Source organism: Malurus melanocephalus, unplaced genomic scaffold (assembly GCF_030028575.1).
Source record: "Malurus melanocephalus ecotype Western Australia unplaced genomic scaffold, MMel_1.1 scaffold_574, whole genome shotgun sequence".
Taxonomy (NCBI): Eukaryota; Metazoa; Chordata; class Aves; order Passeriformes; family Maluridae; genus Malurus; species Malurus melanocephalus.
Genome location: NW_026623806.1, coordinates 389871 through 403430, shown reverse-complemented (window position 1 = coordinate 403430; position 13560 = coordinate 389871). Strand labels below are relative to the sequence as shown.

At 57.1% G+C, this 13560-nt stretch overlaps 2 protein-coding genes across 2 annotated transcripts in view; both read right to left on the bottom strand.

The window, feature by feature from the left end:
• Positions 1–6381, bottom strand: part of DSCAML1 (DS cell adhesion molecule like 1) — a gene marked incomplete at its 3' end in the record, with an annotated part of 22482 nt that extends 16101 nt beyond the window's left edge. The window contains exons 1-4 of the mRNA XM_057382532.1: positions 6112–6381; positions 5122–5397; positions 4378–4674; positions 2174–2446 (exon numbers count right to left, since the gene is read on the bottom strand). Coding sequence (XP_057238515.1) covers positions 2174–2446; positions 4378–4674; positions 5122–5397; positions 6112–6367 — 1102 coding nt within the window. The remainder of the gene's footprint in view (positions 1–2173; positions 2447–4377; positions 4675–5121; positions 5398–6111) is intronic.
• A 401-nt stretch (positions 6382–6782) lies between these two features.
• Positions 6783–13560, bottom strand: part of LOC130583266 (cell adhesion molecule DSCAML1-like) — a 63482-nt gene continuing 56704 nt past the window's right edge. Inside the window, exons 4-5 of the mRNA XM_057382531.1 lie at positions 7624–7770; positions 6783–6790 (exon numbers count right to left, since the gene is read on the bottom strand). Of these exons, the coding sequence (XP_057238514.1) occupies positions 6783–6790; positions 7624–7770 (155 nt within the window). The remainder of the gene's footprint in view (positions 6791–7623; positions 7771–13560) is intronic.

Here is a 13560-nt window from a genome sequence, read left to right as displayed (position 1 = left end):
TGGCTCGAGCTGCCGGAGCCATGGAGCCAGTGCTGCCTATTTTCCATAATTAATGAATAATTAATTGCGAATGCACTGCAGTCTATTGCAGAGCGGGGATGGGCTTGTGGATCTGCGCCTCTCCAAACACGCCCCTCCGGCCAACAGGCGAGCTTTCCCTGCTTCAGCTTCRCACAAACAGAGCTCACAACTCCCCTTTCCTTCCCAGACTGCTTCCTGCTGCAATTCTGCTTTCTCCAGAGCTTCCAGGCTCTTGTTTGGCTGCAGCCTGGAGCACGGAGCACTGTGCCCACGGTGCCACTGCAGAGCCCATCCCAACAGCTCCAGTCTCGAGGGGACCCTGTGAACAGCCTCTGCCTTCCCATGGGGTAAAGCATCACCCCACAGTGCCCTGGCACCGTGTCAGGCCCGTGCTCCCCAAAACGCTGCAGCCACCAGAGCAGGAGCCCCAGGATGGCACCAACCCGCATGGGACTAATTAAAACCTTCAAAGATGTCTGCAGGAATGAGGAGCTGTCAGGGCACCTTGGAGGAGGCTGGAKTTTGGATTTTGCTTCTGAAGAAGAGGCCCCAGCAGCACCCCCGAGCAGCAAAGCCCTACAGAGCTTTGAGGTTTGAATCTGGGATCCTGCAGCAGCAGCAGCAGCACCTGGGCAGGAATTTCCTCCAGCACGAGATGGGGGTGATGGCTCAYGAGCACATCCCTGCTCCAGGGGGAAGCAGTGCCAGAGGGAATTGTAAAGCTTTTACAGCTGCGTGATTGCAAGGACCTGCATAACTCACTGCTGGCATTTCATGTGGTCACCAGGCACTTGGGGTTGTAAAAGCTTTATGGTGCTCCACGCCACCCCTTGTGCTACACAGTTATGTTTATTCACTCTCTGACTGTCTTCTAGGCCCTTTGCTGTTCTTTTACACAGATCTTTTTTTATCCGAGGGCTGGAGGAAATGAGGAATTGAGCCAGCGGGGCTGGTGTAAATCTCCAGCAGAGGAATGAAGATGTCTGGCCCGTGCTCCCGCCCGCTCGCCTCCCTCAGCCCGTCACCGGCTGCTAATCGAGGCCGTAAATCCAGGCTGGGAAGGACTGCTYCCCAGGATACACAGATCCTCAGCTGAACTTCAGCATCCTGCACCCTCCGAGGGCACCTCCCAGCCAATCCCATTCTTTAACTGTTCACAAACACCCCAAAATGGTCTCCCCACATCAGCCCTGCCCGTCCCAGTTGTCTCAAGACAAGACCAGCATCTCCAGCCTCTTTCCAAGCCCTGGGGCTCCACAGGGATTTACACAAGGTGAGGAAAGCAAGGCCAGGGGCACGAAGACCTCCCCACACTGCCCTTAGATGGGTTATCCACAGCCCCCTCTCCCCTCTGGAAGCCTTGGAGAGGAGCATTAGCTAATCAAGTGGCAGCATCTCTAATCAGCTTGATGCTCCCTCGCTAACCTGATTCCTAATAAGAAAATGGTGGCTGGGAGGGGCGGGAGGGGGATCAGAGTAAATCCAGTGCACGAATCCCCCGCTGGGTGAGAGGCAGGATGACAATTGGCCGGCTCCGTCCCCAGCGCCGCCGTGTTTGTCTGAATGATTTACTGCAAGCACCGAGCGGGCGACGGGAGGAGGCGACCCGACAACTCCTGAGGACGGGAGATCCGGGAGCTCCCAGCGCAATCTCAGCCAGTCACTGGGAGGGAATGCATCCGGCTCAATTCATTAGGACTGATAGCTCCCTCAATGGGGCTGAATAATTGATGGCCTAGAGAAGCTTTTAAGATGTTCTGTGCGCTCAGAAGACCGAGARTATTATTTTTTTAAAAGCTAGCACACACAGAAAAACATCGGTGAAGGTGATCCAAGCAAAGGTTAGATGTTTTAATACGTTATGTTTACACCATAAATCCTTGCTCCATCACTTGTAAGGGGAAATGGATACGGTGTGGCTCGGGGCAGCCGCCGGCGGCRGGCAGGACCAGGTAGCCAAGCCAGCTCCCGAGGGCTGTCATGGTGGCATCTGAGCCCCCATGCCTGGTGACTGCACAGCTCAGCCACCACCTGGCCATGCAGTTCCCTGCCTGGTGCTCCTCTGCCTCCATCCTATGGCACAGACATCCCAAACATCCCAAAGTGGATGAGCTCTCCACCCCATGCAGGGGAAGCCTCCCCAGGCTCTCACCTTTGACGGTGACGTGGACGCTCTGGCTGATGGAGAGCTGGGGCTGGATCAGGACGCTGCACARATACTCTCCTTCATCCATGCCCTTCTGGACGTCCATCAGCTTCAGGGTCCCGTTCTCAAAGACCACTTGGCGGTGGTTATCGGGCAGCAGCAGAGAGTCCTTGTACCACTTGATGGAGTAATAGGGGTACCCGATGACCCTGCAGTTGATGAAAGTGTCCCTACCCGCGACCGCTGTTATGTTCTTCATGGCACGGATGCTCGGGGGACCTACATATTTGGGAGKAAGGAAGAGGCAGGCTAGGTTAATTCCGAAGGGCCATTTGCTTGCATGCAGATCTGCTGCTATTTTGGAGCTTCACAGGCAGAGGAGGTGACCAGGACAGCCTGGTTTGGGTGAGGAGGCAGCACGGGCTCCTCTTGGTGCTGGTGGGAAGAGCCGCTCCTTGGCTGTGACCCCACAGCTGTGACCCCCAACCACAGCTCCTCACCCTCATCTCCAACAGGGCTGTGCTCCCGGGTCACAGCCACGCTGCAAACAGCAAATCCCACCCCTCACTGGGGCTGCTGAGCCCACAGACGCCACTGCTGCCCTTTGCAGGAGCTTGGATGGTGCCTGTGTTTCTGCACTCTGGCTGCCCAAGGTGCCTCCACTTGGCTCCTCCAGCAGCACTGGAGCTGTAGGAGAGATGGGGAGGGGTCCCCCACCATCACAGCCCCTCTCTCCTCTCCCTGGAGCAAGCTGCCTGCATTGTGCCAAGCGTCCTTGGCAAGAGCTGTTAGGGGAACCTGGCTTCCACTGGCAAACACACTTCACCTCTCTTAAACCCCACATTTCTGTGCCCCACACTGCCAACCTGGGTATCACTGAAAAGCCAGACAGCCACCACTTTCTGTCTGGCTTTGGAGCTGCCTAAGGACTGGGAGAATGCTTCAGGTGAGCCTTTAAACGAGAGGTTTCATGCATCAATAATTACATTGTTCTCCCAGCCGCTGCATAAAATAGCAAAGTAATCTAAAGATTAACCCTGTCTTGACTCCTCGTCCTGAGGGCGTAGCAGGATAACAGCTTAACAGGCACTCAGGACCAGCTGATGGACGGTGTTTCTCATTCTAGGACGCGTTAAAAGAATGAGCAGGAAAGAAGGAATTAGCATTTCCCTTTGTAACCGTGTCTCAGGCCTGTTTGAGGGACATGCTCTGTGCTGCTGAAAAGGAATCCTGAATCTTATCTAGTGACAGCCCATCAAGAGCTGAGAAAGGGGGGACAAGGGAACATCCTCATTGAAAACGCTGCTTTGGCTTCTCATGGCTGAGAGATGAACTTCCTCCAAATTCAGCAGCAAACGGCAGCAAAAATTCCGACTCTCCTGGGATCCCAGCCAAAAAGCCACTAGATCCATTTCAAACCTGAGACACAGACAAACACAGCCCTTCAACCCTCGTTCTCAGCAGACAAATAAACGCTCCCTTATCTTGTCTTGCTCCCACCTGTAAGCCTGGGAGCTTTAATTGGGGATTATTAATGGGCAGGGGTTTACACCAAACCCCGTGCCTGAGAGCGCTCCCCGAACACACCGAGCAAGGCGCTGCAGCCGTAATAACACGGTGATTAACGCGGCCATGGCTTTTAGCAGACAAAGAAAATACAGACATGACAAATCAAAGCTCATTTTCCACGATTTCACGTGCTGCCTCATCATCGTTTGTCACGGAGATCCCGGTGCCAGCGGGCGCGGTGGCTGCCAGGGAATGGGGCTCCTGTAGGGAATGGGGGGTGGCTGGGACAGCACTTGGGGATTTGGGACATTTCTGTGCCTGTCACCTCCATCTCCATTTGTGGGATCCCTCAGGAGGTGCCTGCCCACCCTGTGCAGACCCCAAGGCAAGGCTTGGCAGGGTGAGAGCGGACCCCAAGGTGGACAGCGCTGCCCTTTGACTGCTGCAAAGCCAAGCTCCAGCCCTCCCAAGACTCTGGAATCGCTTTCCACTTTGTTAAACTCCATACTTTAAGAATTGGAGAGGCTCAAATCTGTGTGAGGAGCGGGGCAGAGCTCAGGGAATGAGGCTGGGGTGGCCAGGGAGACCCAAACAGCCGGGACCAAGAGGGAGAGGTGAGGAGGAACAATCAAAAACAGAACAGAACAAAACCAAAAAGCCCAGTAAAAGTCCTATTCTGATATTTAAAAGTAGACAGGCACCTCTTACGTTTATTCGCGCTTGGTATTCGGCGCTGCCCACCGAGTTCCGCGCRGTGCACCGGTAGACGCCGCCGTCCTTGATCTGCGGGCTGGTGACGTTCATGTGGCTGACGGTGGTGCCATCGGACATGGTGTACTGGTTGGAGCGGTGSCCGCTGTCCCGCGGGATGGGCTCGTCGTCCAGCGCCCAGGTGACGGTCGGCGGCGGGGCCCCCTTGGCGGCACACATCAGGGAGAACTGCTCCCCGGGGTTGACCACCTTCTCGCTGAAGGAGGAGACGATGCGGGGGGTCCCATCTGGGGGGCACCCAGCGGGATGGGGGTCAGGGAGCGGCAGCCACAGGCAGCAGCAGTCACCCGCCGGCGGGATGGCACTGAGCTCCCACCCCTGGCACGGCCCGTGACACACACACACGGCTGTGCTGGCACCCCTGTGGCAGGGACATGGKGATATAGATGCTCTCCCTCGGCAGGGCCCATCCCTTGTCCAAACACTCWGTGAGCAGGATCAGGGAGGGCTGCYYGGTGAASRGGGTGCCCAGGGGCTGGGGATGGCAAGCCAATCATTATTTTGGTCCTTCCCTGCCCCAGCCATGCTGTGTCCCTGCACACAGAGCACAGGAATGGGCKGRCAGCACYCCAGRAACCCCAGCCCAGCGGGTSTCCCTGCTCCCCAGCCATGCACAAAGCATCCCCTCGGAGAGGGGCAGAGGAAGAAGCCCCGAGCCCGGGAARCCAGCTCACCCTCCAGCGTGATGATGGAGAAATCCTGTGCCGTCTGGGACTTGCGGGTGGCGAAGCACTGGTAGGCCCCRGAGTGGCTTTTCTGGGCGGCCGTGATGAGCAGGGTCTCGTTGCTGATGCCKCGGATGGAGATGTAATCATCCACCACCACCAGGTCCGTGTTGCGGTACCAGCGGATGACGTACTCGGGGGACCCGCTGAGGGCACAAGAGAGGATGACGGTGCTGCCGATGCCTGTTTTGAGCTTCTTTGGTGTGAGGGTCACACGCAGAGGGTCTGTGAGAGAGGGGAGAGCGGCGAGGCGTTGGTGGTGCCGGGCAGTGCAGCAGCGGGAGCGGCTCATCCCCGCCGTGCTCTCTCTGCTCTTCCTGCCCCGGCAGMGCCAGCCCGGCTACGCGTTAAATGTCACCGCACAATCAGGCAGGTGGCCCTGCCACCGTCCTCGCTGCTGACAGCCCCTGCTTTTAGCATCAGCCCCAGGCCCTTGGAGGGGGTGCTGCGGGGAGGTGGCAGGATGGCTGGAAGAAAATGTGATTGGTGTGACAGGGACGGTGCTGAGCTGGGGACGCACCAGGCTGGCTCCCTGCAGGCTGATGGTGCCCGGCTGGTGCTGTGCTCGCCAGGGCTGCTCTAGGTAAGGCAGGCACAGTGGCTCTGGTGCTGCCAGGATCCTGGTGACAGGAGGAACCCCCGGGAAAACAGCACGTGRTAAATACTTGGCCTGCCCAGATGGTATTTACTGTTTGGCTAGAGCTTATTTTATGTAAATCAACATAAATTTTATGTAAATCAACAGAGCAAAGCACAGAGGCACCCAACACGTCGGACACGTGCAAGACAGTGGCTTCCAGAGACCAAAACACCGTGCCAAAACACAGGGCTGTTGTTTATACAGCTGTATAAACCCCTAAAGCTTTCTATTGATCAAGGCTTTACGTGTCAGAAGGCAGCAGCACCAAACCCCACACCGCTCCATCCCCCGGCTCTCACCTATGACCGTGAGGGTCCCGGTGACCTCTGCGGAGCCGAAGGTGTTGGTCACCTCGCAGATGTAGGTGCCGCTGTCCTCCACGCGCAGGTCGCTGATGGTCAGCCCGGTGATGCGCTTGGTCCAGCGGCTGTCGGCGGGGAGGGGCCGCCCGTCCTTGATCCACCGCACGGCCGGGTTGGGGTAGCCCGAGGCGATGCAGGGCAGCTCCACCAGCCGGCCCGCCTTCACCTCCCTGGACTGGAAGCTGTCTAACATCGTGGGGATGGACTCTGCCGGGTCTGCGTTGGGAGAGGAATTGGGCTCAGCGGGGGAAGAGGAGGAGGTGAGGTGTCTGCAGGGACAGCGGGACAGCCCCTGGCATGGTGACACTGCACTCAGTCAGCACCATTCACGAGAGATTGGCTCTCCCCACCCCAACTCCTGCCAGACAGGAGTGCAGGATGGACCCCATGGTCCTTTCTGGGCATGGGGTGCCCCATCCCACATGGCCAGCACAGCTTTTGGCAGCCAGGACAACAGGCACGTGGGGAGAGGGGAGGGAAAACACATCTTGAGTAGCTGATGGGAGGAATAAACTCAGCACCCGAGGAATTACTCAAGGTGACACCTAATTGGTGCAAAATACACAAATTCTGTGGCACATTTCAAAATTTACAAGCAAAAGGGCCCATCAGGCAGCTGGGAAAGGAGAAAATTAATCACTAAGTCTCAGGCGTGAAATTAAATTCCAGGGGAAAGAAACCTCTTTCATTACTCCCAAGCAGGAGTAAAACGCCGTGACGTGTAAATAATGACAGCGACCAGGAGGGGACCGGGCCAGCTCGAAGAGCGCGGATTTGGGGATGATACACCCGCTGGGASGAGCGGCAGGACGGGCACGGGTGGGACCCGCGGATCTCTCTTGCAGGATTGGGCAAATCCTGGATCTCTTCCCTGCCCTCCGGGGGTTTAATTCGGGGAGCCGGTGCGGGAACACCCGAGGATGGGAGCAGCATATGGCAGCGAGCGGCTCCGCGGCCGCGAGTCGGGCGAACTCCCTCCCTCCCTCCCTCCCTCCCGAGCGGAGTAATTTGGGCAGTGAGCGGAGCCGGGAGCGCCCCGAGACACCCGGCACTCCGGACTGCACTGCCTCCGCCGCAGTATCGCTTGCATGTTCGTCACATCGCGTCAGGCTGCTCACATCGCGGGCTGTCACATCGCATCGCCGCTCGCCCCGTCGCCTCCCGCTCGGGGTGACGCGCGGCACTGCCACCGCCACCGCCACCGCCACCGCCACCGCCGGCTCGGGGGGGCTGCGGGATGGGGGGCACTGCCAACCCCCTGTGCGGCCCCGACGGGACATCCCGGCCCTCCCTGGGATGTCCCTTGGCTGCGGGGACCCGAGGTGGCGGTGCCATCGCTCACTACGCACCGCGGGAGGATGGCGGTGCTGTGGGCAGGGGAGTGGACATCGGGCAGGGCTGGACCCTCCCCGGGCACGGGAGCCGCCCCTCGCCCCTCTCACTGCTCACCTGAGACGGAGAGCCGGGCGCCGTTGCTCTGCCGCGTCTCCCCGCTGTATTTGTGCTTGGTGATACACCTGTAGGTGGACAAGGCATCTTCCTTCTGCACGTCCGATATGTACAAACCTCCATAAGAAGTAATAAAAAACCTATTTTCTGGAGACACAAAGGGAGGAGAAGAGTGAGCGGGCCAGCCCGAGGCAGCCCTCACCCYGGGCTGAGCACTGGGTCAGGCCGAGCCCCTGCACTGCAGGCTGGCACCAGAGCTGTGGCAGGGGAAAAAGGGACCTTCCTCCACCTCCCTACACATCGGGGTGCAGCTCTGGCTGAAGTTTCAGCAGGCTGGTGAAGCTGGGTGAGCCACAGCAGCCTTGTGTGTGCAACAGCAGCACGTGGGTGTGCAAGAGCATCCCCGCATCTGCGGGCACGGCCTCCCTCCATCACTCACCCTGGGCAAAGCACACAGACACCTGCCCAGGTGTAAAGGTGGGTTTGGGGTGTCTTTACACACTCCCAGGCTCGGATTCAGGCCGGCCCTGGCTGCAGAGGGTGAGCAGAGAGTGTGGCACGAAGCTCCGGCGCACGCTGCTCCGCCGCGGTGCCACGCGCTCCATGGCAACGCCGCAATTAAAAGTGAATCCGTCCCGCTGAGTTAATAATTAGCTTAACTTACTTAGAAGCATGTGAAAACAAATAAGGGCTTGAGCTGATGTTTGAGCCCYGGGAGGAGGGTGGCGGGAGAGCAGCCAGGGCAGCACGGACCCCTCCGGCCAGCAGCGTTCGGAGGATGGCGMGGGGGAAAGGAGTCTCCGTCTGGCTCATGACCCCCGTAATTCATCATGAATTATAACAGTGATTAACTCCAATAGAAAGGCCTGTGTGGTGGATACATAACCCGAGGCTCTGGAGAAGCTCCCTGCCCACCTGGAAAGCGCTTTGCCCTGCCCCTGAGTGCCAGTCACGCCCGGCTCTGTGGGGCTTTGGGGTTTCTTCCAGCACCAGTCTCAGCTGGGATGGGATGCTCCATCTGCTCAGCTGCACCGTGCTGCCAGCCAAACCACCCTCTACCAAGCCCCATGATTGCAGAAAGTAATTTAGTGCAGTTGAATGCTCAGAGTGAAAACCTTTAAACCCAGACTGTAAATCAGCAGCATCTGCAAATGGCTCCCTCAAGYCCTGCACAATGCCTGCTAAGCCACGATCTAGCTGATGAGGCCAAACAACCGTTTTTTACTTCCAGCACCTTTTTGAAGCACCTGGATATTCTCAATTTAGGCAGAGGAAAGCTCTGTGGTCAAAGTCAGAAGTGCAGAATAAGCACGAGTGAAAGAGAGGACAAGACGTTCCCAGATCACTCTGGGCAGGACCCCAGCCCCAATTCCCTGCGTGCTGCAGATGACAGAGCAGCAGAAAATGGGGACCCTCACCCAGAGAACCAGAGCGTGTCCCTGGCATGAGCTGTGCTGGCGTTACCCATCCCAGCCAGATGTGCGTGTTTGACTCCAATCGCTTGTACCAAGAGCGCGAGGGACCCCAAACAGCAAAGAAACAGCAAATAATTGATCATAATGCCAGTCAACTGTGGCTAACAGGGGCACAGGCAGCTGCGAGGCTGGCAACCTGAGCTGATGCTCCCTGGAAGCAGTGGGAACAGGAGGTGACAGCCCCATGGGGTGCAGGAGCTGCCATCCCCACAACTTGGAGAGTTCAGGGGTTCACCAGCCAAAACTTCAGCCAAAACCTCAAGCTATGCCATGTGAACCCCAGTATGGCAGCACACGCCCCGCACCAGTCTGTAACTGGGACTGGATGCGCAGTGGTGCGAGCCTTGTGCTCCACTGCCAGCGGGAGCCGCCCCGGGAYCCGCGCAACCCCCGCGGAAGGGCAGGGGGAGTGGTCCCACAGCGCTGAAATAACATGCAAATCAAACATTAATTTTTCATCTCCCATCAAACCAGTAAGCGGAGAACATTGGCTGCACTGGAATTTGAGCTGGGGGGAGCCGGTTTCCATGGTAACGGGGCTGTATTTTGCGAAGTGCTGGCAGCCCCAGCCCACACCCTCACACGCGGCCGTGCCTGGGGATCCACAGCCCTGGAAACAAAGCCTTGWGCTCGACATCCAGGCTCTGGGATGGGGCTCCAGCCATAACACTCCCCCAGCGACAGGAACGGGCAGAAATCCCGCAGATTGAGGATCCACGTCTCCACCGTGGAGCGACAGGAGGCATCGGTGTGGCGACACCGTTCCATCACGTGTGAGATCCACCCAAGCTGACAGCACAGCTGCCTTCGGGTTTTTTTTCCTGGGAAGGGACAAGTGACTCCGTCGAGGAATGTTCTGCTGGTTCAGGGGAGATGCGGGGCAGTAACTGATGTGAGCGGCTCCGACAGACCTCRCCCAAGTGACTTATTGCTGAGTTTGCCAGGGAGATTAACGTCGGAGGTCGCCGAGCAAAATCAGATCTTTCTGCCTGCCAGGAGGTGGAAAAGCTTTACAGGAAGCAGAGGATTAAGCACATCCGTGGCCAGGCTGGAGCGATGTGGATCTAATAACTCCTCCAGCCAGACTGGAGCAGCTGCTTGTGGAGACACCTCAGCAAACCCTGTGATCACACACAGCCAAGAGCCCACCAGGAGATAAATTCTACCTAAATTCCCAGACCTGCAGAAAAGCACAGGGGTGAGAGAGGGGCTCTCCTGCACGGTCTCACTGAGCACACACACACCTTTCCCACACCCAGCTGTCAGTGGTGGCCCTGAAACCCCAACCTCATTCCAAAGGTACTCCCAGTTCCAAGAGAAAGAAAGATTACAGTCGATGCAGATTACCGGCTCCTGCTCCATCCAGTATAGATCCATCAAAACAGCGGGGTCAGGGCTCCGGAGGGAGCACGTTTTATAGTTCATAAGACTAATGAGATAACTTTCCCCTGGTACTGCTGGAGAATCAATAGGTGCCAGCGTTTATGAATTAGCCATACTCGGAGCATGTGCATCCCAAGGCATCCCGGACAAATCCAATAASTGTTTGGTGCTATTTCTGGCCACGTTTAAAGTGACAAACGCCTCCCGGAGGGAAGGCACGGAGGGGGAAGCCCCAAAGAGCAAAGCCTGTAATTTTCCACCGCTGCCACAGCGGCACTTTTCTGCTGTGGCTGCTGTTCCAAGATGCCATTTGCCCGGCATGGAGCTCGCCTGGGGACAAGGAACATCCACAGAAAACACAGCCAGGATGGGAACTCCATGGTACCGATGGCCACCGCCCTGCCTGGGACAGACTGAGCCCTGGGACGCAGTCAGGAAGGCATTGATGGGCACGGGAAGAGGATGGCATTATGGACACAGGAACAGGATGSCATTGATGGGCACAGGAACAGGATGGCATYGATGRCCAAGCACCAGMGMTGCCTTTTATCTCAGCAGGCTGAGCCCAGCTCGTGCCACAGCAAATGCTGAGAGCAGAGGGGCTCTGAGATTAAAGCTCCATCCATCCCTCCCTCGTGGAGATGTTAACGAGGAGCCTCAACYCCAGCCCAATGCAAATTTCATAGGACCTGCACAAATCTGACAGATTTATTTACGTGTTTTGCTGCCGTGGGGATCCCGGGGGAGCCGTGGGGCCGTGGCTTCTCCCAGCCCTTCCAAAGGCAGCGGAGCTGAGYGCTCAGCCAAAGGTTCCCACCTGGAACAGCTGGGGGCATTTGTAAGGCTAGCGATGCCAACTGAGCCAACAGCTCGGGTTTTGCACCTCCTCTGCTCCTCATCCTCCTTCCCCTTTTCCTGACCAAAGGACCTGATGGATTCTGCTGGAGCCAGAGTGGGGGAAACAGCAGAGGAGGGGTGGAATCGGGGACTCGTGACGGGCTTTCCGCCTCCCCTCCCTAATCTCCTTTATAAGCACGGCTCYATCTCCTCCCGTTACGGGATTAACACCCATCTCTCATTCTCCTCCCGCAACAAGATTTTATTTCTAATTACGCTGTAATAAAACTGGGCGCGCTCCCAGGGCTCCTTCCAAATGACTTGTCGACACTCGGCGAGATTGAATCCTACTCGGACCCGTTTCCGGCACCTCTGCCTGCTGTTCATTAGGCATGCATGAGGGAGAGGGTTTAAGAACAGAATTACATTTAAATGGCTTTTTCTGASAGGGAGACATGAAACAAGAGAGAGAAGAAAAAAAAGCAGGAAAGGTTTACAAGGAGGGTGTCACTGCTGTGCCAGGTCCCCGCTCCCGGTGCTGCGAGGATCTGGAAAGCCAACAAATCCAAAAGGAAACACTGGAGGGGTTTGCTGAGCATCAGATTTTTGCAGCAGGATGGCAACCAGAGCCATGTGCCACTGAACGTTGTCACCCTGCCCTGGGGCGTGCCAGGGACACAGGGCACCGACTGCAGCGGTCACGGAGAGGTTTTGCAGCAGAAACAGGGATTTTCTTGTCAGGAAAAACACATACCAGAAAAAATACGGGATGGGCACAATCAGGAGTGGGAGCTGCCACTCCTGATCCCTGCGTGAGGGTGTGAGCAGCCAGCACGTGGCTCCAGTGGGCACCGGGAGCACCAGATATTCCCAGATATTCTCCATCCTCATGTGCTCACTGGCAGTGGGCAGTTTCTGCTGCTTGGATGCTGCTTCCCAGATCCAGGCTCACGAGTCGGCAAAATTGGGAAAACAGATGTTAGGAAAGATCTCTCTCTATTAGCTCCCTCGGAAGTGAGGTATCCTGCAGGGCTGGCAGGAGTTATTAAATCAAGAGTCATTATTTACCCCAGGGCCAGTCTCGCAAGTCATGTTCCTAGAAGTAAATCCGGAATTACGCTGCCCACGGAAACGGATTCACACGGGTGCGAGGGAGAGCACACTTTGCCTCTCCGGGTTTGAATCCACCTCTGAGTCACCGGAGCGCTTGGCAGTGAAAGGCAGCAGTGTTTGGGGACACTTGGGTTTGTTTGCGTAAGCGACTTTGGGAATGACACACTTTCCCTGAACCGGAGCACGGAGGAGGAGGAGGAATCCCCCGGGTGGGGGCYACGGGGCTGGGGTTTGCCGTGGAGCAACCCCCGCCACCAGCCACGCTGGCACTGCCAAAGGAGGAGGAATTAATCTCCCGAGGTGGTCCGGAGCCGCCTAATACCAGCAGAAAATTACAGAACAGGATGAAGAGCATTACAAAATGAATAGGAGGGGACTAGAGATTTCCATGGCTAATCCTGTTAACGAGACAATTTCTTATCAAACTCATTATGTGGCGGAAAGCGGGGGGGAGGGAGGGGCCGGGCAGGGAAGCTGGGGAGGGGGAGGGCGATGCCAGGCAAAAAGGCATTCCCGGAGCATCGGGATGCGGGGAAGGCGGGGAGCAGGGAGCGGGGCAGCTCCCRAACCCGGCTCACCACGCCGTGTCTCCGCAGCGCGTCAGCGAGGGTTGTATTTCTATTTCTGAGTATTACTAGAATGACATTCACCACCAAATAGTGCCGTCTGCTCCGGCTCTAGCACCAGCCCTCTCCCAGCACTGAGCTGCAGCGGGCTGGGATTACGGCAGGCATAAAARCGTATAAAATCCAGCAAGAGAACACTCAATTCAGAAAAAGGATTTTTGGAGCCGCGTTTATGGGGTTTTTTTTTAGCCTCCTGTTACGATGAGTCTCGTTTTCCAGGAGGAAGCAAAACAAAAGGCTTCGGTGCTGAATATGTGTCTGCCCTGGCACAGGGTGGGTGGGCTGGGAAGGCAGCCCGGGGTTCTGGGAAGCTGCGCAGGGACTCTGCCCACCGACCCCTCGGTGCTGATTCCAGATCCACGAGCAAAGCCGAGCAAAGGCTGGCACGGAAAAACGCCGCTGTGGCTGAGTGATTCCCAAAAATCCTCCCCCAGTCCCTCCAGCTCCTGCCCCCGAGAGTCATGAGGGCTTCGCCGCTACTTTGTGCACAGCATTTAATTTTC